Source organism: Emys orbicularis, chromosome 3, assembly GCF_028017835.1.
Source record: "Emys orbicularis isolate rEmyOrb1 chromosome 3, rEmyOrb1.hap1, whole genome shotgun sequence".
Taxonomy (NCBI): Eukaryota; Metazoa; Chordata; order Testudines; family Emydidae; genus Emys; species Emys orbicularis.
Genome location: NC_088685.1, coordinates 86,413,801 through 86,437,969, shown reverse-complemented (window position 1 = coordinate 86,437,969; position 24,169 = coordinate 86,413,801). Strand labels below are relative to the sequence as shown.

The 24,169-nt window shown below is 43.9% G+C and overlaps 2 protein-coding genes across 2 annotated transcripts in view; one reads left to right on the top strand and one right to left on the bottom strand.

Moving 5' to 3' along the window:
* FIG4 (FIG4 phosphoinositide 5-phosphatase) overlaps positions 1-17,651 on the bottom strand; it is a 168,321-nt gene extending 150,670 nt beyond the window's left edge. Inside the window, exon 1 of the mRNA XM_065401050.1 lies at positions 17,296-17,651. Within this exon, the coding sequence (XP_065257122.1) occupies positions 17,296-17,364 (69 nt within the window). The 5' untranslated portion in view covers positions 17,365-17,651. The remainder of the gene's footprint in view (positions 1-17,295) is intronic.
* A 2,871-nt stretch (positions 17,652-20,522) lies between these two features.
* The window catches only part of AK9 (adenylate kinase 9), a 180,696-nt gene continuing 177,049 nt past the window's right edge, over positions 20,523-24,169 (top strand). Inside the window, exon 1 of the mRNA XM_065401415.1 lies at positions 20,523-20,639. Coding sequence (XP_065257487.1) covers positions 20,523-20,639 — 117 coding nt within the window. The remainder of the gene's footprint in view (positions 20,640-24,169) is intronic.

The window sequence follows — 24,169 nt, the reverse complement described above, 5'->3', positions numbered from 1 at the left end:
GTTGTTCCTTCACCTCCGTGTTAAAACAAAATTCCATAATTAAGGGCTCAACCACTGAAATATAATTGCTCTAGAGTTTAGACAACACACTGATTCCTAACAAGGAAAACTGGTCTAACAGAGAAGTCGCCTGGTAAGGAAGTCACCTGGCAGGGGTCTTTGGACACCTGCTGAAGCTGGCAAAGCACTTCCAAGCTCAAGAAAAAGAAGCAGCAACCCAACACAGAGGGGTCTGCATGAGGTAGGGGACCCTGCCTAACTTCCTGAAGGCAGATGGTCCCCCAAGGACTGCCAAGGGAATGTTATCTAGTCTGTTTCAAAGTGTCTCTGTGTATTATATGCTTCACAACTGCCACATGCCTCCTGTGAAAGTTAAATGGCAAACCAGAAGGCTTACACTTTGGGGTGGAGTTCTGAGAGAGAAGCTACAGGAGAGTCTGAAAGGTCAGCACTGAGCAAAGGGGCTAGGCAGCTTATAGCAGGGTTCCAGCTCTCAGAAATGGAGTGTTGGACCGAGGACCTGCAACTCAGTGTTCTTAGGGACCCCAATGACTGGTGCAGGGGCTGGGCACTGTTCATGCTGTGGAGGCTTAAAACACCCAGGGATCCAGAGGCCTGGATTCCCCTCAGAGCAGTCTAGTCATAAGGAGGCACTCAACTGCAATCTGAGACACCAAAGGATTAAGGCAATTGAAATTTTCTATGCAGTTTACAGAGTGTGACTCCCTTACACTGTTCATTACTCAGCCGGATTTGATTTCTAAAGGCCAGAAAATAGGTTTATTAAATGCAGCGTTTTTGGAAAAGTACAAAACTGACAGACAGTGAAGTACTCTGATTAACCACAGTAGAGCAGATGGGCAGACCTACTGCAGACTTCCCAACACTGCCCTGCCAATGTCCTTCAACCATGACTTGGAGGCATCACTTCTTGGTGGATGGATAGTTCAATTTCCATGTCCATTCTGTCTTTGGCCTTTGCTGAGACTTAAGGTGACTTTGCATTACAAAACCAGTGCTACAGTTGATACTGATACAATCTAGATCCCAGTGGATAGGTAACTACCAATTTATTAAACATAAACCACCAAACAGCCATACAACACAAACAACCTTTGGTCCTCACCAGTTTGGATTGGATTTGAACCAAGGACCCATAATTCAAAGGCTCCGTATAACATTACCAATCTCTTGATTCAACCAGTCCCATGAAAATAACTTTTTAAAAATGAATGTCTCAAATTCAGAAGCTCATCACTTAAATTATTGTTTGATAATTCTAGATAAACAGTTCAACAATCAAATACTAACTCAGGCCACAGAGAGCTGTTTCTCCTTGGAAAATTAGTTCGTTGAATTGCTGTCCAAGAACTCGAGTTTGCTTCTTCATACAAAATATTAAGACATAAAAATTCTTTGGCAGCATATCACAACTCATCCAGTGCACTAAATGCCCCAACAAAAACTATGTGGGTGAAACCAGACAATCACTATGCCCTCAAATGAACTCCCACAGGAAAAAGATAAACACACCCTATCACATGTGGGTGAACTCTTTTCACAAAGTGATCACTCTACATTTGACCTATCAGTCCTCATCCTCAAAGGAAACCTGCACAACACTTTGAAAAGACAAGCCTGGGAGCTTGATTTCATAACTTTGCTAGACACCAAAAATCATGGACTGAATAGAGACACTGGATTGATGGCTAAATACAACAATCTATAACTTGCACCACCACTCCCAGCCGTCCTCCCCTCTTCTTTCTCCCCTCTTCCCCTTCTTCCCCCAATGACAGGAGAGGTGTTAAAAGGCCACTTATATTTCAAGAGACTGTTCAAAGTTATGTTAACTACTTATGTACTTATGCTAAAACAACCTGTTCCACCTTGTATTTAGCTGTGACACTCAAGAGTACACTTCCCAGACCTGAAGAAGAGCTATGTGGCTTAAAAGCTTGTTCACCCATCTTGTCTCTCTAATATTATGGGACTGACATGACTACAACACCAACTGTATACATGTAGTTATTTATTAAGTTTTCCTTTATATATTTGTTGTCTAGTCAATAAACAATGGCAAATAAATCATTTTGAAGTTATAAAAAGATAGGGAGTTTAAATCAAATTGGTGTACAAAGGAGGAAAGGTTTATTATCCCCACTAGGGAGACTTACTCCTGACAGAAGCTGGATAGTCTGAAGATTAATTTTGTATTAAACCTTCCAGCCTATAATACTTAATGCAGTTTAAAAAAACAACAAAAATAAATGCAAAATTAAAAAGAGACACATGGTTCTCCTTGGCATATTTGTCTTGTAGGATTTTGTTAAATCCAATCACACTCTGCAAGCAATTGTAATGGTTGTGATGCTAAGAAAGGCAGTACATAATTCTAAAATAACCAGTTTCAGAAAACCCAACTAAACCAAGAACTGAAGGTGTTTGGGTAATGATGTTACTAATTTTTAAAACTGCAAAAGTTATAACAAAAGTTGTGTATGCAGAAAAAGTTAAAATACTTATGGAAAATGTTTGCAATTTTGTGGCAATGGGATATCTGTAGCTGACTATGGCATATGTCCCAGCACACAAACTCCGCAGATAAACAGCAATGTGCTAATTACACTTTCTATTGAATTTAACCAATGATTGTGGAACATGCTGGGCTGCTTGCTGAGAGACCTTAGTAAGAAAACTGATTTGGGATCATAGGCTCAGGGCTAGTAATGTTTTAGCACACTGTGGAGATCTCTCTGCTTGCATACATGCTGAACGCTGACCTTTAGCACAGCACAACAGGAGTTATCACCTGCAGTCAGGTCACCTTCCTCCTCCAAGCCAACAACAAATTGTTCAGGAAAAACGTTGCATCCCAAAAAATATTTTTATGGTTGCTATGATATATATTGCATTTGACCCCAGAAAACCAGAGCTCAGAGCATGTGATAAATGTCCTAACATAATAATGATAATCAATCACTAACATAGGGTTAGACTGTCCTCTTTGCTACTGCACATGGAGGGGAGCCAAATCAGGTCTATTTGGGTATAAAGGATAGCAGCAACTAAGCAGCATACTTTCCCTTCCATTAATCCTGCAGAATGTCTGAGTTCTATCAGACAGAAAGTATAGGCCAGGGTGGTGATTCTTCTAATTGTACTGTCTTCACAAAAGCTGGTGGGGACTGTCCAACATAAGAAAACCCTGACTCAGACAGGATTTATTTACACAGGACCAACACTGCACAGTGAAAACATTCCTAAGGATAGCTTAACGGGCAGCCATCAGTGGTCACTACATGGGAGCATAGTTCTCCCAGAAGGGAGACTTCCTCCATGGAATAGAATGGAATATGACTTATCAGCTCAGGAAGTGATCCTCTCAAGAAACCAGGAATATTTAAATATTTTGCATTTTTATTTCTTCTAAAGAAACATACCTAAAAGTAAACTGCAAATTTTCCAGAATAAAGATTGAATCGTCATGTAGTTAGTGTGTGCTTATTAAAAAACCCTAACATAGTAATAGGTAGGGTTACCAGATAGCAACTATGAAAAAACGGGACAGGGGGTGGGGAGGCGCCTATATAAGACAGTCCCAAAAAACGGACTGTCCCTTTAAAAACGAGACATCTGGTCACCCTAGTAACAAGCACTAATACTACAGCTTTGCAACAGTGATACTGTTTTGTGCTATTAATATAGAATACCGTAGCAATTTTATGAGCTTATTGCGCTTGAACTGTACTGTAATTTAGAGTGCAAATGACTTGAGGGACCATTTAGTGTATGTAGTGTACAGCCTGTATATACTCGTAATCAAGAAATAGACATAATCAGACGCCATCCTTAAACTTCTGTCATTAGGAACCATGTTTTCCCAGCGAAATAGTTATTGCTAATAATGGGTTTGCTGAAACTAGAAGCAATAGCAGTTAACTTATAATGTAGAGGAAAAAACTCTCAATGGTACACCTAGTGTCACCTTTCAATTTCCTTGCTTTTAAACATGTTTTTACAACCATTATTTAAAAAACCCACAAATTTTATGTACAAATTACCTAGAAGATTGGAACACCGTCACTGAAGCATTTCAATTACTTAAAACACAATTTTCATTATAAATATGAAGAGATTTTATTTACTTGACAGAAATAAGTTGGGCCAGATTCCATTCCTTTGCTCTCCTGTGCTGCATGGCATAAGGGAAACAAAGGATTAGGAAAATAAGTAGAAAGGTAAGAAACCTGGACATAGCAGAAATTCAGCTGCTACAGTGCATGCTTCCAAGATCCTGAAGAAGCCCTTCTATACAAGCGGCTTCTAGATGAAGCTCCATGGGAATTTCGAGAACGTCGCCTGTAAAAGGCACACTATTTAAAAGGAACATCTGCACAACAATTCATGCTGACCAGGCCAAAATTAACCTCCCAGCTTTTGCATTAAACTCCCCCTCTCTCTCAAACCGGGTAGGGGATTGAATAAGCACACTTAGGAGAGTTGAGAATACATGAGTCAGCCATACTGCTACTGGTAGCTAGAGGGTGTGCAGAGATTTTTTTTTTTCTGCTCTATGGATCATGAATCTGCAGAGTTAGTGCCAGTGTTTTCCAAAAATCCTCTGCCTATACATGCACTACAAGTCCTGCCCCTTCTGCAAGGCAATCGCCCCAACGCTCTGAGGGGGAAACAATGCAGAAAGAGCTGCAGGAACCCTGTGTAGCTTTTTCAAAGTAATGCTCCAAGGTTTTCCATGAAATATTATTGTCTGAGCTTTTGTTTGTATACAGTACAGCTTACTGTGATATAACTATTTCTGACTTGCCTTATGACTACAGTAGATGCTCATTAGTAACAACATAGCGGTGACCTTTTGCTATGTTGGTCCTAAGCAGCTGTTGCTGTTATGGGGAGTGTTGTCTGACCAAAGGCAGCATGCTTTTTCTGATACGCAAAACAGCTACAGTACACACTAACAATTTAGAATTGTAACAATGTGATGTATGTTTATTATTATTGTTACAGCATTACGTTAGTATATGTACTATACATTTTAAACATGTGCTCTGTTCTGCATTTGTAGTCTACCACCATATTGTATCAGAAAGCAGTATTAATTGAATTAACATATAAAAGTATCAAATTTTATTTTTACATTTTAAGATCAAACAACCACCATGACAACACACACAAACTCTTGCTCCTACTAATACATGTTTTTTGTACTCACACTTACAGTGCATACAAAGTATTACAGTTAAGTTGCCCTGGATAAGAGCGTCCGCTAAGCAAACAAATGGTAATGGTGTAATAGCCTATATTAAAGTATTATTCCACATCAAGGTGTATTCTATTTATATAGTGTGTATCAACTTGTAAATTAAGATAAACTCACTCATCTCAGGTGAAAGAATGCTTAATTTTCTCTGCTTCTTCTCAGTCACAATTTTGTTTTGAAGATGGGATTCAATGTCCCAGAGAGACCTGTAGACCTGTCACCAAGTCCCTCTAGCTGTGAAAAAGGCCAAAGTATGTTCAAAGCCTTCAACAACTGGGGGGTTTTGGAGGTGGAACTTCATCAAAATCCTCCTCTCTCTCTTGATTATGATACATTTCATCAACACGAGCTCGTTTCTCTAGCCTTGCAGCAGCTTCAGCATTCACTAATTCTTCATTGGTTAGCTCTCCAAATGTGAGCAAATCCTCATCCACAGTCACAGCAGCTACTAAATCCTTTTTTTCCATGTTGACTGGAAGTGGAACATCATTCGGGGGTCAAACTCTTCAATACCCTTGTCTTCCACACCTTCCACTGGCACAACAAATTTGCCTTTGCTGGAACAGCTGGAAATTGTTGTTAGCTTTACATCTTGCCATGCCTCAGCAACAAGGTGAACACAATCTAGCAAATGTACAGTTTTCATCACTGTCTGTACATCTGCATTGGGGTCTGCATCAAGAATAATAATCTGGTTTGCAATTTTTGATGGGTAATGTCCCTTCATGTTCTTGCTCACACCTTGATCCATAGGTTACATCAAAGATATTGTGTTAGAGCAGGAAAGGGCAAACTATGGCCCGCGGACTGGATCTGGCCCGTCAGGGCTTTCAATCCGGCCCATGGGATTGCCAGCCCGGTGGCGCAGCAGGGCTAAGGCAGGCTCCCTGCCTGCCTGATCTGGCCTCGCACCGCTCCCGGAAGCGGCTGGCACCACGGCCCTGTGGGAGAGGGGGCAGAGAGCGATGTGCGCTGCCCTCACCTGCAGGCACCGTCCCCCGCAGCTCCCATTGGCCGGGAACAGGGAACCGTGGCCAATGGGAGCTTACAGGGTGGTACCCACAAGCGAGGGCAGCACACAGCAGAGCCTTCTGCCCCACCTCACCCCCAGGAGCCACTGCCGGACATGCCGGCCACTTCCAGGAACAGCGCGGGGCCAGGGCAGGCAGACAGGGAGCCTGCCTTAGCCCTGCTATGCGCCAATGCCACCCCAGAGCCGCTCGAGGTAAGCTGTGCCGGGCCGGAGCCCGCATCCCAAACCCCTCCTACACCCCAACCTCCTGCCTTGAGCTCCTTAACCCCCTGCCTTGAGTTCCCTGCCACACCGCTCCTGCACCCCAATCCCTTGCCCTAAGTCCCCTGCCACGCCCTGAGCCCCCTCCTGCACCCCAACCCCTTGCCCTGAGCCCCTTTCTGCACACCGCAACCCAACCCCCTGCCCTAGCCCTACATTCATGGCCCTGCATACAATTTCCCCACCCTGATGTGGCCCTCGGGTCAAAAAGTTTGTCCACCCCTGTGTTAGAGGGTAAGAATTCAAGTTGAATGTTGGTGAGAACCACTCCTTGGGGTGAAGTGGGGGTGGAGAAGTTATCCAGTAAGAAGCACATTGTATGGCTCGGCAAGCAAAACTGATAATCCCACTTTTTTAGCCAGTTGATGAAAATCTCACCCATCATCCAGGCATTTGCTGAACTGACATAAGTGAGGGGAAGTTTACTGAAATCCTTTGGAAAGCATATGGGTCTTTTTGACTTTCCGATCATGAACAGTGGGGCATTTGTCACTCCCATCCATGTTGGCACAGAAGAGCACACTTACCCTGTCCTTTGAAGCTTTCCCTCCTTCTAGCTTTTCATTTTTTTCCACGTCCTCTGGCACAGAACCCTTTCAGATAAAATCCTGTTTCGTCAGCATTGTAGATGTCAGCTGGGGAAAACTTTTCAAGAATGTAAGGAAGCTTTTTGCACTGCCCCTGCTCAGCTGCTGGCTTGCCCGCCGATGGTTTTTCGCCATGCTTTTTTGTAAGCAACATTGAAGCGTTTCTTCCATCTAGGACTGTCACTTGCCTTAAAATTGTTCAATCCAAGAGAAGCAGCAAGCTGAAGGGCTTTTTCCTTGATTGCTGGTCCAGTGAGCAGTGCTCCCTGCGCCCTCTTCTCCTTGAGCCATATAAAGAGAGCCTGGTCGACATCAGGGGCTTTTCCTTCATGCCCACACGTACGGCAGCTATTCAACTGTCCAGCTTCGTATTTAGCCAAAAGCTTATCCTTCTACTTCCACATTCCACATACAATTGACCTGTGCAAATCCCACTTGACTGCAACTTGGTTTTGAGTAGCCCCTGGAGTTTGACAGTCTCAGATAATCTGTACTTTTTCTTTCAGTGAAAGACTTCTGGCATTTTGTCTGTTTTTGACACACAAAAAATGATGCAAGTAAACTGAGGATGTGACGTCACAACATCACAAATGTTGCTCTTATGCAGTGGCTTTGTTGCTGTTACCAAGTAGACAACTCATGGTAGAGAAAGTGTTCCAAAAGGAAATGTTGCTCATAAGCAGAGTTGCTCTTACAAGATGTTGCTGCAAACAAGCATCTACTCTATTAGGATTTTCTATTAACTTTAGGGATGTAAAAGGTTAACCGGTAAGCAGTAGGATTATTGTTAACCAGACAATAACCGTTAAGCTCCGCAGCTGGCCACACTGGGCAGGACATCAGCCTCGGTGCGACCCCAGCCCCTGCCACCCCGTGCCGGCCCGCCACAGGAGCGACATCAGTTAACAGTTAACCAGTTAAACGATATTTGTGAAACCTAGACAGTACTCATACATAGCCACCATTTTTCAAAGTTTCAAATCTCAGCCTTACGTTTTTTTTCGTTTTTTTTTCCTTTTTTTTTTTTAACTAAAAATCAGGATTTGTAAACAGTGGTCAATGTATATTTCTCTCCAACCATCTAAATCTATGTACCAGCCCGGAAACTACAGGCATAAAACCCAATGAAAATCCAAATCTGGATCTTGTATCATATGACATTCAATTAAAATCAAGTTAATGGAACCTTAAGCAAGACATGAAAAGCCTTCTTGCTTACTCACCAGTGGTGAGTAGAAAGCTTTCCCTGCCAACTGGTGTGGGTCTACCTCATTTTCTATATAAAATGAGTTTTTATCTAAAAATAAGGGTATGTTTCTAGCTCTTACAGTTGTGGAGACAGCCTTTCACATGTGCACTAATGCAGTGCTGTCTTCCCGAGTCTGCAGACAGACACTCAACTATCTCACAGATTGCCCAAGCAGCAAATAGCTGAAGAAGAACTCTGTATAAGCTTGAAAGCTTGTCTCTCTCACCTTGTCTTTCTAATATGCTGGGACCAACACGGCTACAACACCAGGGCCGGCTTTAGGCCGATTCCCCCAAATCAGGCCCCGCGCCGTAAAGAAGAACACCTAACATAGGCGCCTTTTTAATTTTTTTACTCACCCGGCAGCGGTCTGGGTCTTCGGCGGCACGTTGGCGGCGGGTCCTTCACTCGCTCTGGGGTCTTTGGCAGCATTTCGGCAGCGGGTCCTTCAGTGCAGCGGAAGACCCAGAGCGAGTGAAGGACCCACCGCCGAAGTGCCGAAGACCCAGACCACCGCTGGGTATTTGAATCGGGCCCTGCACTTACTAAAGCCAGCCCTGCCCATTCCACCCCTTCCACAAAGTCCCTGCCCCACCCCACCTTTTCCCACCCCACCCCTGCCCCCATTCCACCCCCTTCCCCAAGTCCCTGCCCCGCCTCCTCCCCTGAGCACACCGCGTCCCCGCTACTCCCTCTCCCTCCCAGAAAGTCCTAAACCCCGGAGCCCCCACAGAACCGGCGCCTATGGACTCAGGTTCAATTCCCCTCTCTACCTGAGTGGGAGAAAGGACTTGAACAGGGGTGACCCACCTTTCAGGAGAGTGCTCTAACCACTGGGTTATGAGAATGTGTGATGTGGGGCTCCCTACAGTCTCTCCTGTTGAAGCTGTTCCACTGTGGATAAATAATTAAGGAGTCATTGGAGCAGGAAGACTGGACCTGGGTCTCGCACTCCTAGGTGGGCCATAACCACTGGGCTACAGGATCACTCTCACTATATCTGGCCCAGTGACTCATTCTTTATGCACAGCGGAACTGCCTCAACCAGACAGAGATTGAGGGAGCCCTACCTAAGAGTATCCCATAGCCCAGTTGTTAGGGAACTCGCCTTTCTCCCCCTCAGGTAGAGGAGGAAACTGAACCTGGGTCACCAACATCCCAGAGAAGTGCTTTAACCACTATGCTAAAAGTTATAAAGTGGATTTCCTTGGGCTTTAGGCAGCAGATAGGCTTCTGAACACCTGTAGTGAGGCAGCAGTGCACACGTCCACAGGCAGAAACTAAGGCACCTAGGGAACTTTTATGCTGAAAACTTAGACGCTGAGTGAGTTTAAGCAACTACTGGGTTACACATGAGTTTCATGGATCGCAGAAGACTGGGATTTAGGCACCTAAGTAACTCTGTAAATCCTACCCTCAGATATTATGGTAATTATGGTTGAACCTGGACAGAACAGCATTAATTTAGATTCAAAATACCCTGCAAGGTAGGTAAGTATTATCATCCCTTTTTACAGATGACACAAATAGATTAAGTGATCTGCCCAATGCCACACTATTCCAGGAATTATGGGAAAAAACATGGTAATTGCCAGTGGTTCAAACTAGAGTTCTCAAGTAGGTTCCATTGAGGGAAACGCACAGGCAGTTATAGATATCTCTAGCTCAATCCAGCTTTGCTGTAGAGTGAAAAAAAAAGATATCTGATTTACTCTAGATCCTTTTGATTTACTGCCCACTAGTGTGCACTTTTGCATAATAAGAAGTTAGCACAAACAATTTAGTGTAGTTTTTCAGCATATTATTGTCCCTTAGATTTTTCCTCCATTTTATATCTGTTTAACAACTAGCTCAATACATGCACCAGACTGAATATTTCTAAGCAAGCTCTCAGTCTTCCTAGGACAAACTCCAATTCACATATCATAACATTCATCAACCCAAAATTCAGTTTAAAAAAAGCATGTTTTAACAGTTGTCCTGGATTATTTTTTTCCTATCACTGTATTTAAAGGCAACACTGGCTTTTTCTAAATATAGCTTTACTCGCGATTGCTTAACTGACCCTGTGTAGAAGAGCTCTGTGTAAGCTCAAACGCTTGTCTCTCTCACCAACAGAAGTTGGTCCAATAGGAGACACTACATCACCCACCTTGTCCCTGTGTATTCCAGTGTCCTCTGCCCCTCTCCCTCAGATCCAGACTCCTTTTACAATTACTTTAACCATTCTACTATATTCCTATCCTAACAAAAAAAACCTTTAAGCACTCCATACGTTTCCAATTTCTGTCCCATCTGTCTCCTGTCCTTGAACACTAAGTTCCTTGAGCATGCTGTTTATTCCTCAGTTTCACTGTGTTCCATTCTTTTTCTGCAGTCGCCCTCCCCATTCTACTGAAGCTACTCACTAATCACCTGTTCCCTCCTAAGTCTAAAGGCCTAAACTCTGTCCACTGTCTTCAGCACAATCACTCCCCCTTTTCATACATTTGCTCTCCTCTGTAGGCTTCTGTGGTTCTGGCCTTGAATAGCTCCCCTTCTAGCTCCCCTAGAGGAGCAAGGGGAGCTAGAAGGATGCTCCTTCATCCTCTTATTTACTAGCTCATCCTCTATCCTGCTTTCAATCATTGTCCCTCAGGTCTTCCTTCCTTGGTTCCTTTCTCTTCTCCCCAGCACCTATCACTGTATAACCTAATATATTCTCATGTATTCAATTACCATCCATATGACTTTCCCAACATCCTGACTTCTCCCTCTGTTCAATCCTACATTTATCTGTGATTGTCTTTCCGATCTCTTCTCAGTATCCAGCCTCCCAATGAAAGTATTTTCCAGTTGAAAATAGAGTTTGCTAGTTCTCACCCAAACCATTCTCTCCCAGTCCATTCTGAATCATTGTAGACAATTCCACAATGCCCAGTAATGCAGGTGTGCAGCTTTAGTGTCATATTTCAACTCTATCTTCTTCATCTTATCACATCACATCCTGTCAGTCCCTAAACTCCATCAGTCCTCCCAAACTCAAAAATCCAGCCCCTTTTCTCTCTATGCCTTAAAATCTTGGTATATGTACTAGTTCTCTCTCCGTAAATGCAACAACTTCCTTTCTGGACTCTCTGATTCTCACATTCCACTCCTCAAATTTAATTTGATCTTCCACACCCACCGCTGTAATCCTGTCAGTCTCTCACTTTTTTCTTGTAAAAAGTTTTCTTTATTCCATATTTTGAAATGGATTGACTCATGGTTTTTTCCTTTATTCTTAAAGAAAAAAATACAATGGACAACCACAGAACTTTTCTGGTGTTGGCTCAGGAAAAGTTGAAACCCCCTTGTTAGACTCAGCTTCCTTTGAATGTTAGAGGTCTATTTATTTTGTTCTAGAAAAAATTCAGGGAATGAGAAAAAGGAAACTGACACTTTTCCTAGTTTAAGGCACTGGAGTTAATAAGCCACAGGGTCCAAGGAGCCCCCTGAAACAGGCACTCAAATAAGTTCCTGATGAATAGAGACATTTATTATTGAAATACTGCCCCTTTTAAAAATTCAACTTATAACTTTTACTTATCTTACGGAATTTGTTTATTTTTAATAATGCTCATCACTTTTAACACATTTTAAAACACAAATGAGAGAAGGTATTTATATATAGATATATATCGAGAGAGAGCGCGCTCTTACAATTTTACTTCTGAGTGTAATGCCACAAATGTTGTTTGCAGCTGAATTTTAGTAGATATGTTGTATGGATCTCACTCAAAACTAAGGGTTTGTTTACACTTACAGTGCTGCAGCTACACCACTGTAGCACTTAGTGAAGACACTACCTACGCCAATGGGAGAGCTTCTCCTGTCAGGATAGGTATTCCACTACCCCAAGAGGCGGTAGCTATGTCTACAGAAGAAGCCCTCCCGTCAACATAATATTGTCTATACGAGGTGCGTGGGACCCTTGAGCAACATAGTTATACCGACATAAGTTGGTAGTGTAGACTAAGCCTTAATATATACAATACTAAACATCCAAAACTACAAGCATCAGTAAGCTTAGAGTCAGTAGAAACCCACAAGACTTTTGTCCTAATAATATATAGCTATGCATTTGGATATGGAAGCCATCTTTCATTGCTTACTTTGAAGCTAGGAGCTGAATTAAAAAGCCAACGCTCTCAAACAGCCTCTCTTTCTGTTAAGATCCTACAGACTCCTTTAGTTTTGCATTATGTACACAATGTACTCATTGGCTATCCATTTACCACTTCCTTATTTTTCAGTTACCTTAATATGTTCTCTGGGACTCCCGTAATCTCAGTCTAATTATTTATTTGACCACAAACAACACTGCCTGTTTCCCCCGTGTTTATCTAGATACATTCTAAAGTATAATTAAGAAAAAAGCCATGTCACATTTTCACACTATCATGAAGATGATAGTGAAACAAATTAAAGTAAAATGATAGATTTTTTTTCATAAAAATTAGCAGACTGAGGAAGCAGAAAATGAGCTAACAAAGAACACAAAGCCCCTATGCCAACAAAGAAATTAGTAAGCAAACAAGTCAAACCACAGAGGCATAATAAAATGAACACAAGACAGAAATCAACACAAATCACAAGTGATATTTTGTCATGCGGGGGTGGGGGGAGGAGGGAAACAGACAAACTTAGGCGACTTATTTACAACTGTGATTTTTAATTTTATTTTAACAACTCTTAGTAACGCATGTTTCAGGTAACAAATGTATGATGTTTCTTTGGTTTGAAATGTGTGCACAATAACATTTGAGACTAAAAGCAAAAGAGAACTGAAACCAAATATGGATAAAAAATGGTACAAATATAAGGTTTTAAAAAGCATCTGAAAACAGTGCAAGTTCTTCAACCCTACAAATATTTCTGATTCAAAAATTTCTACTTACTTATAATATCATTTTCAGTCATGTCTATACAATAAAGTATGAATATCTTGCAAAGTTTAAAAGTAAAAAATGGAAAATAAAATTGTATCAGAGAAAACCTTAGAGAAGTACTAATAGTGGCTGAAAACCTCCCTGCAGCTGAAACAAAGGCTTGCTTTAAAAAACAATAAAAGATGGACCCTTGGACCTTGGCAAATGTTCTTGAAAAAAAATAAAATGGTAAAAATAAAAATCATACCTTTCTGAATTTGTGCATAGTATCACACAAAATTTAGTAATCCTTTAGCACATCTTTAACATGAACTTCAAAATTCACTCAGATGTTAACATTATGTCCCTCACTCAGATGAGCTACACAACCCTTTCTTATCAAAATATTTTATCCCTTTTCTTGCATAATTTACAGCTTTTATCATCCGTTTAATAGAAGTCCCAAAAACATTGCTATTTTTCAGCAGTGTTATATGAGAGATCATGAATCCCAACAAAATACCTTTTGGTCTGGCAGAAAGCAAACAGTGTTAGGATTGTGGAGCTAACCTCACTTCTTCCACTGACTGGTGTCAATTTTGTGTGTTTCAACAACCCTTCCCCCTTCGAGTTAACTGAGGATCTGAAAGGTTGCACAAGATCATTTCTGGCTGAGTTGGGAATAGAACCCAAGTTCTCTATCAATGGCAGAACCAGTTCTCATCTGCTAAGTCCTAGACCCTGCACATTTATTCTAAATGGGTGAAATCTTATGACCACACAAAGCACTGCTGAAATCTGTGTGAAAATTCTGTATCTATTATTATAAGAAGCCCCCAAGATGACTTTGGTCTTGTCTTCATTGCAACAATTAGCTCAAATTACTCCACCTGATTTAGCTCAAGGGAGAGCAGGCACATCGCACAACAATACTGGAGCTACAGAGTGATTATATTAGGCTTGGTCCACCATACAGATGTATGTCAGTACAGTAGAACCTCAGAGTTATGAGCTGATCAGTCAACTACACACCTCATTTGGAACCGGAAGTACACAATCAGGCAGCCACAGAGACAAGAAAAAAAGCAAATACAGTAGAGTACTGTGGTAAATTTAAACTACTAAAAAAAAGGGAAAGCAGTATTTTTCTTCTGCATAGTAATGTTTCAAAGCTGTATTAAGTCAACGTTAAGTTGTCAACTTTTGAAAGACCAGCCATAAAGTTTTGTTCAGAATTACCAACATTTCAGAGCTACGAAAACCTCCATTCCTGAGGGGTTCGTAACTGAGGTTCTACTGTATAATTTATGTCACTCAGGGCTGTGGAAAATCCACACCCGAGCGATAGTTATATTGACTGAGCTCCTGGGCTTCTCCCATCAACACAGTTAACACCTCTTGTGAAAGTGGAGAACCTATGTCGAGGGGAGAAGCATTCTGTTGGTGTACGTGGTGTCTTCACTAAGCACTACAGCAGTGCTGTTGCAGTACTGTATGTGTAGACAAGCCCTCAGTAGCACAGAGTAGCTGAATCACCACTGCATTACTAGCTCAATGAGCAGCAGCATTTGAGCCTCAATCCACACCCAATGATGAGCCAACATGCTTAAATTTAAAGCACCACTTTACTCGAGCTAGCAATTTGTGTGGGAACAGAAGTCAGGTTGAGGCAACATTCAAGTTATACCTTGTGCTACCACTGGAGTAAGGACAAGCCCTATGCTAGAAAAATTTGAGAAACTAAATGTTTTATTTACTTTGTGCAGTTGGTAGCATAGAGATTGTCATAGTTTCCCCGGTAGAGTCAGCCAATTTGTTTATGTGCATCTTTCATAGAACAAAAGGGAATAGAAAACCTTTTTAAAGAAAGGAATATATAGTTGTAAAACCTCCAAAATTGGCAGTTGTGACTCCTCAGCAGTTAGAACCTGAAACTACTTCCAGTTTGTATTAAACTTGCTAGATTTCAAGTTGATGCTGTCCCTTTAATAATTCAGTTTAAAATACACCCCAAACCAACTATTAACATATTACTCCAGAATTTATTTTCTGGATTTTAAATATCAGAATGGTTTTAGGATTATGCCCTTCTTCTGCAGAAACTAATGAAGGTTATCTGAGAGAAAGGAGTCTCTGCAATATCTGCCTTCAAAGGCTAGTAAAGGATATTTCCTCCCAAAAGGTTTCAATAAGACAAGGTGAGTGAGATAATATTTTTATTGGACCAACTTCTGTTGGAGAAAGAGACAAGATATCAAGCTACATGGAGACCTCATGAAGAGCTCTGTATAGCTCAAACACTTGTCTCTTTCACCAACAGAACCTGACCCAATAAAAGATATTACCTCACCCACCTTGTCACTCTAATATTCTGGGACCAACACTGCACACGAGGTTTTGATGAACTGACATTGACAATAGCAACACCTTCAGAGCCACAGATTCAAAACAGAAATATAATTAAAGCATTAGTCTATTAACAAAGATATCCTCTCGCTGCTATAGTCAAGTTTGTTGTTTTGCAAGTACCTAATCTCATGATAAAATAATAGAGCAAGTAACAGAAGCACCTCACCTTAATGTTTGCCCTTACTGTTATGGAATACTGTAGTGTTTTAAAGTTATCCTCCTTCAAAACTCATCTCAAATCTCTCTTTTGTCATGATGCCTGCTGACATGCCAAGATCACTGCCTATTATGCTAACCAATAGTGTCTCATTGTTTCCTAGTATTCCCTTACCCATTATCTGTCCCTATCCACCTGTTAGCTCTTGTTTTATACCTAGACTGTACGCTCTGGGGCAGGGAGTATCTTCTTGTTCTGTTCGTGCAGTGCCTAGCACAACTGGATCCTGGTCCACCACTGGGGCTCCTAGGGTTGCTAACCCTCCCAGTTTCACCAGGAGTCTCCCGGAATTGGGGGAGGGCAGGGGGTCTTTGCCGCTGTCCCTACCCCAGCACCGACTCTGCAGCTCCCATTGGCCGGGAACTGCAGCCAATGGGAGCTGCAGGGGCAACGCCCGCAGGCAGGGGCAGCAGGCTGAGTCCCCTGGCTCCCCCTCCCAGGGGCTGCAGGGACATGCCAGCCGCTTCTGGGAGCGGCACCAGGACAGGCAGGGAGCCTGCCTTAGCCCCACTGTGCCACTGACCAGAAGCTGCCCGAGATAACCCCCTCCTGCAGCCAACACCCCAACCCCCCTCCATACCTCTACCCCAGCACTGAGCCCCCTCCTGCAGCCAGCACCCCACCCTGAGCCCCCTCCCACACCCAAACTCCCTCCCAGAGCCTGCACCCCGCATCCCCTCCTGCACCCCAATCCCTTGCCCCAGCCCTGAGCCCCCTCCTGCATCTAAATACCCTCCCAGAGCCCACACCCCCGCCTACATCCCAACTCCCTGCCCCTACCCCATTAAAGTGAATGAGAGTGGGGGAGAGCAAGCGAAGGAGGGAAGGGGATGGAGTGAGCAGGGTGGGGCCTCGGAGAAGGGGCACAGCAGGAGGCAGGGCAAGGGTATTTTGGTTTATGCGATTAGACAGTTGGCAACCCTGGGAGTTCCTAGTGCTACAATGATACAGCAATTAACAGAAATAATACTAATAAATGCTCTCAGTAGGGACACACATGTGCAGGTGGGTAGGCGGGGGGGGGGGGCTAAGCCTCCCTAAACCCAAGCCCTAGCCTCACCCACGTTCCCCTTCTCCCCTGACGCCGGAGGCCTGGGGCTGGCCGGGAAGGGGCGTCTGGGGCAGGACCTTGGGCAGAAGGGGGGGCCGGCCTGGGGGTACATGTATGACCCATGACAACATCCCACCGTTAGTGAACCTGTAACCCACTCCTGCAGAGGAAGGTGAACGACGGACTCCACGTTACTCAAAAGCCTGCAGAAGCCGCTATGGCCTCGGCTCAGTTGTTGTCCCCCAGACCAGACGCCCGCCCTCCCGGCACGCGGGCGGCAGGGGCGGAGCCGGCGGGGGAGGCGCCGCGGTTACTTACAGCTCTGGTCTCGTACAGCACCAGCTTCTGCACGCAGCGGATAATCGGCGCTGCCGCCGCGGCGGGCATGGCGATAGCGGAGTGGGCTCCGGGCCCGCCCCACGGCAACGGGGGAGGGGGAATAGACGTTTAACGGGCGGGGAACGATCGAATTCGCGTAGCGAGCCGCGCCCCCCAGACGGGGCTATCGAGCCGCTCGGGGGGCTCCAGCACCAGGGAGAGCGGCAGAGTGTCCAGGCCTCTGGGGCAATAGCTGCCAGGGAAGGGCCGCGTGAGACCAGAGGCGAGTTGGACGCTAAGGGGGGCGGCGCACCCGGTCAGACCCTGTGGGGAGAGGGCGCTCCCGGTCACTTCCCCACTCTAGGAGCCGGAAGCGCGGCTGACGCAGAGCGCTGGCGCTGCCCCGGAGAGCGCATTAGAGAGCGTCTGGCTACCGCGTCCCCGTCACGTGACGGAATGAGACCGAAGCCTTGGCGGCCATTTCAGGTGTGGGTGCCAGTGGGCTGCGGCCGTGAAGCGGGCTCCAGCCTGTCAGAGGGAAGCGATGAATATTGAGGCGCAGACACCGGGCTGCCGCTGGGGGAGAGGGTGTCACTGGCTATGAAGGGGCAGGACCCCATTCCCTCACGGTAGAGGTGCTTCCCCGCCATCAGCACTAGGGACCGCTCCGACCTCCACAACACCACGCTCAGGGGCTGGTTGCCCGCTCTGGGCTACTCTCACATTCACCGCTACGGAAAGACCCTGCGCCTGTAATTCTCTCTATAGCGGTTAGGCGCGCGCCGCCGCCCGCTTTAAAAATCTGCCCCGTGCACGCGCGCGGGCAGCGCGGCTCTCACGCTGATTGGGCACGGGGCGCGCTCAGTTTCGAAGCGGAGAGCAGCGGGCGCGGGGCGGGGCTCGCTGGTTGCCATGGGTTACGAGGCTACACAAATCAGTGCCGGGCAGTGAGTAGGGATCCCGGCGCTAGGAAGGCGGAGGGGCCGTTCCGTGCCTGCCCTGCGCACTGTAAGTGATGCTGCCCCGGCCAGCACCCCCGGCCCAACCTCCCTCCCCGCTCCCGGCGGCCCCTTCCCCCCGGCTGCGCGGGGATGTGGCGCTGGGCACAGGCCTTACGGGGATGCTCCAGAGGGTCCCCCTCCCCCCAGTCACCGGCAGAGCCAGAGCTGCCCTGAGCAATGCCCCGTGCGGCCTCCGCCGCCCTGTCCCCGCGGAGGGACCGAGTCCGCCGCCAACAGCCCCAAGCCAGTTGCGTGACACCTGCATCCCGCCCCGCGCCTGGCTCTCCGCCGGGAGGTTGGCTCGTGATTCCCAGACTCCAAGGCCAAAATGTTTTACAAATGTATCCGTGGGAGAGGAAATGTTTAGAAACGTCATCAAAGTAATGTGTTAAAACTTCAGTGAGCGATGGCTTAATTATTTATTAATTATCTCAATCAAATAAGGAGCAGGTTGTTACTGTACAGGACTTCCCGGGCCAAGTGACCGTCAGCCTGTTTTGAAGGAGCTGGGACAAGTCACTGACAGCCTCATTAGATTTTGTGACAACCGCCCGCCAGCCCTGCAATGGGATGATTCAGTTACTGTATAGGCAAAATAAACCAGACCATTTTGTCCCCAACCCCTTTATTTCATGAGGATCTTGAGTGTGCTACATTAACAACAAAGAACGAGACAAACTGCACTTCCCTTGCCAGAAGAGAAAACACCAATCCGGATTGATGCCTTGTGGTATCTTGGTGTAGCAGCCTAGGCAGGGCATTGCTCTCTGTTGCCCAACCAGCTTCTTGTCTGCTTTCTCCCTGTGGGGTTTGCAGTCTTTGAACCTGCCATGTAATCTTCCACTGTACAAGTAGAAGGGAAAGCTAGAGTGAAGTTTGCTGTTTGCTGGAGGCACTGTGGTGAGTGCACCTCATCATAAGACTCTTCAAAGGAGGATGTGAGGCCTGTTGCAGGATTGGAGTGAGCTGGGACCTGTAGGAAGATTATAGGGGAGGAGCAGAGATTTGTTTAACCTTAGAGACTCTAAGGTGCCACAAGGACTCCTCGTTGTTTTTGCTGATACAGACTAACACGGCTACCACTCTGAAACTTGTTTAACCTTGTGCACTATCAATAGTCCCATTGACATTGATGGGTTACTTACTGTGTGTAAAGTTAAGCATGTAGAGTAGACATAGCCTAAGTCTTTGCAGGATCATGGCCCAATTGTGGAGGCAGAGAGTGAAGCTGTAAGTATACTGAAGACCATAACATAAGGGAAAGCGGGGAGAAGAAAGGGGGCAGTTGTATCTTGTTTGAGGATCACAGAGAAACAACTGCAGCCATGTTAAGAATCAGGGATTGAAAAGGAGGAAGTCTATCAAAATTTGAAAAGAGGTCAAGGAGTGCTATTTCAGATTGGGGGGGGGGTGCAACTTTAACCCTGACTCCAGAGGTTACTGAGGCATCTAAAAACTCTTGTTTTGGGCAGATAATGGGGGAGGGGCACAACCAAAAATGATACTCAAAGGGGTGGGCTCAGTTCAAAAAGTTTGAAATCTCAGGGTGCAGGGAGGGGGTAGCTTTGGGTGCAGGCAGGGGGTGGCTGCGAGGGGTATAGCTCAAGATGCTGGAAGGGGCTACATCAGAGAGGGTGCTGCTGGTTGGGGGGCCAGCATGTGTTCAGACCCTAGTTGGCACAGTGAGGGCAGCTCATTGGGGGTGGGGCGAGGGACACACTCTGCCAGCCCTGGTACATGGGGAGGAGGAGGATACCCCAACATCAGTCCCTGCCTGCCTCTGTGCAGCAGATCAGGAGGCAGGCTCCCGGTCCCAAACAGCATGGCCAGCGGTGGCTCCAGGACAATGGGAGGTGGGAGCAGAGCAGCAGCTGAAGACAGCAGTGAAGCAGGGGGAGGAGGGGTAGCATCTTCCCTCCTGCTGCGAACTTCACCCAAATGTGGTACAAAACTTGGAGGATAGGTGCGGGGGGCACCCCTGTAATGGCACCCCTGTAATGGGCTTAATGAAGGTTCTGATAATCTCTTATTTTTCTGAAGTTATTCCCCTCCCCCTGCATTGTATATGCTCAATAGTTATATTTGCCTCTGTCAATATCCATTGTTTACTAACATAATCAATTGTTATTCACTATGTTTTCTGTCTGCTTACTCATATGTAAACCATTATGCCTGGTGTTATATAAATAACCGTTTATTTTTCCCCTAATTTAGACTATTTTATTTATGGCTTCACCAGAGAAAAAACAAGATTATCCCTTTGTAGATATATTTGATGAAGATGAAGCTGAAAAATCCTTTCTGTTGTCTAAACCTACATGCTTAATTATCCTTGGAAAGCCAGTAAGACATCCAATTTCTATGTTTTAATTTGAACATCTCATAAAAATTATTTCCCCTCAAATAGATTTGGTAAAGGTTTTACATTTTCTTTTTAAAAATTAGCTTAGTAATACAGTCAAAGCCACTCTAGGGCCTAGTGTTGCATTTTTATTTTTATTTTCATTCCAAAACAACTGTTGAGGTCAATAAGAATTTTAGGAATGAAGGATGAGGAGCCTAAATCCTGCACAGTGCTGAATGCCTTTCGCTTTCATTAAAACCAGTAGGAACTGAGGACACTCTTTGCAGTATCACCTGCTGGCTCATTAAATGGACACAGATAATCAGGAAAACTGCTTTAATAAAATAAACCTAAGGGAATAGGGGTTTTTTCTCTTATATAGCATGAGTATTCTGTATCTTAATATGATGATGACAATTGCGCAGCCTGTTTTGGTAGGGTTTGTTTTTTGGGGCCTAACTGACTTGTCAGTTACAATTAGAGGTGTTAGTACTGTGAGTAAAGGTCACAGATTTCTCCAAGATTTTCTTTTGTCTTTCAAAATGGCAGCCAATATGTTTGTTTTTATGTTCATCATATTTTAATATTTAAAACATGATTAATTACAAATTAAAACAAATATCAGTAATAGACAAAAAACTTGCAATTGAATAAACTGAGTTACAGAATCATATGATAATATTGAGTACTATTTAGATCTTCTTTGTTTAAATAAGACTGCCCTTTAATCAGGAAGAACTGGAATCCACCAAGGCATCCTGATTGAGAGGCTTGTATTGTGTTATTGTTGTAATTTAAGGGCTTCTCTTTTTCCTTAAAAGTTATGTGGCCCATTGGACTAAGACAAGTTAATTAGAAAGTTGCAAGTACTTGTGTTGTTTTCCTTTGAGCCACTAGAAGTTAAAAAGGAATGGCCTGCCCTGTTTTAACCTATAAAGGTTTCTCAAAAATTCTATCTTTATGCAAATGTGGAAGCAATTTTATATTTTCAAAGTTAACCCAGCCTTAGATGTCATTCAAAGAAAATGCTTTCTTTTATCGTTGGGCATTGAAGCACAGGAAGAATGGACATTCTCAGCACGAAATGCTGCCCTCAGTGAATTTTTATTCATACTACCTGGCACAGGCCTCATAAATTAATGCAATATTGAAGTTCAGAATTTAAATATGCAAAAGGCAGGAAATTCAAACATTAAGCTTTTATAGAAACACTAAGTCAACCGTATATATTTTTCATTTATGTAATTTACTGATAGAGCAGCTATCACCATATTACAAGGCACTTCTTTTAAAGCTAAGAATAAAATTCCATAGAAGAAAACAAAAGCTAAGCCAAATAAACACATTTTCAGCATGGTCAGACTCAGGCTAGGTCTATCAGTATAATAGTACAGTATCAGCTAGGGTGTGATTACTTACAACATTATTATACTGGTAAAAAGCTCTAGTATAGACAGTTATATGCCTATTTTGTTCAGGAAATTGATATAAGTTATACCAGAAAAATAACTCTTTTGTTTATTGAAGCTGTGCCTCTACTAGTGGGTGTTTGCCAGTAGACCTATACCATCAAACCCTTTCTAGGGTAGGCAAAGCATCAGTTGGAACTGAGTATGGATTTTTGGCCAGATTGGCAAGCTCCACCGTGGTTTAGGTGGTCTCACTAGCATCTGCTCATTATCAGGATTTTCCTTTCTATGTGAGGAAACCTTCTGCATGGCACTAGGAAGGTATTCAAGCCTTGAAACGGAAAGACTTGGATCCAAGAATATAGCAGGGTTCTGATAGGTTCCCCTACAATCTTAAGGGATATTTTATCAGAAGAAGAGTTAGTGGAGCAACCCAAAGAGCTGGATCCTGACTCTGGGGAGATAACCTCTCCAGAGGAAAGTGTAGGGTTGACTTCAGCTTCATAGCCATCAGAAAATGTGGTGTTGTTCCATGAGTTAGTGGATAGGATGACAAAGGCACTGGACATTCCTTTGGTTCCCATTGAGGTATCCTCACACTCTGTATTTGACATTCTAGGAGCAACTATCAGATAAGTGGTTACACTTCTATTGGATGGGTTATTGCAACCACATAAGTTGATTTGTGCAACACCTTCATCATCTCAGCCTATGTTTAAAAAAAAAAAAAAAAGCTGATAAATTGTACCACTTTCCCCATGTGGGTCTTTCAGATGTTTCACACATACTTCTCCTCAAATTCATTAGTGGTGGAAGATGCATTTCATAGATCTAAGAGCACTCCTTCTTGGATATGTTTGTGAGAAAAAAACTTTTCGTCTGCTACTCTAGGTATGCGAGTGGCAAATTATCAAATTATTTCCCTGAGGAACATGGGAGATTATTGAATGCTCTTTTAATGAAAGGGTGCAGTGTGGCCAAGCATAAACTGAGTTCAGCTGTCAATTCATCAGATGTTTCAGCCATGGCTATAGCTTCAGTTGTTTCTTTGAGGCATCAAGCCTGGTTGAGATCAATGAGATCATGAGATGAGGATGAAAACTGAAGATCTCTCATTTGAAGGATACTGTCTATTTAGAGAAAATGAAAAATGTGAAATCTATGGCTAGATCTTCTGGTGTTTTTTAGCCAACAAAAAGGTTGTCATCAGTTCCACTATTTAGAAATCAGAAACAGTACCTACCATCTTCATCTGCATCTTACTTCTACCAAAGGAGGAATTATTATCAGCCCCAGAATCAGGGGTCAGCATCAGCAGCAGTGGAAGAGATCCTTCAAACTTTGCAGCAAAGGGAAATCTATGGCTTTATCTTTTTCTGGCCTTCAGTCGAGGTTTCAGCTTTGACATGATGACAGAGGAGCTACAGACCACTCTGATACCTGTATTGTTCCATTCAGGGATCACCTGTCCCACTTTTACCACCAATGACAGTCTGTAACATCAGACAGATGGATTCTATATATTATTTCAAGTGGTTGCTCAGTACAGTTCAAGATCTTTTCTTTTCCAACCCTCTCCCCCTACTCTTTATCCCCTTTCAGGGATTCCTAGCATAAGGACCTTTTGAGAGCAAAGTTTCTTTCTTCTGAAATCAGGAGAAATATTGGAAGTGCCTCTCAAATACAAGAGGGGAGGGGGGTTTATTCACATTTCTTCCTGATTCTGAAAAAGGATTGGGGTCTCTGTCCCATCTTGAATCTCAGAAAATTACATTGGTTTTGAAAGAGGTTTCATTTCCCTACCTCTGTACCTCTATTATCCCCTCCCTTTCTCTTCAGGATTGGTTTGAAGCTCTAGATCAAAAGGGCATGTATTTCCGTATTTCAGTAAGGCCATTTCATCAGAAATACAGTAACTGCGTTTTATGGTAGGAAAGGAACATTTCCAGTATATGGTCCTTCTTTTTGGTCTGTTCACTGTCCAAAGGGCTTTTTCACATGTGTTTCTTTCTGCAGAAGCAACATATCTTAGAAAACAAGGGATTTTCGTATGCTCCTACCTAGACGATTGGTTATAAAATAAAGCATTATCAAAAGAGAAGATTTTTTTTTCTAGACGT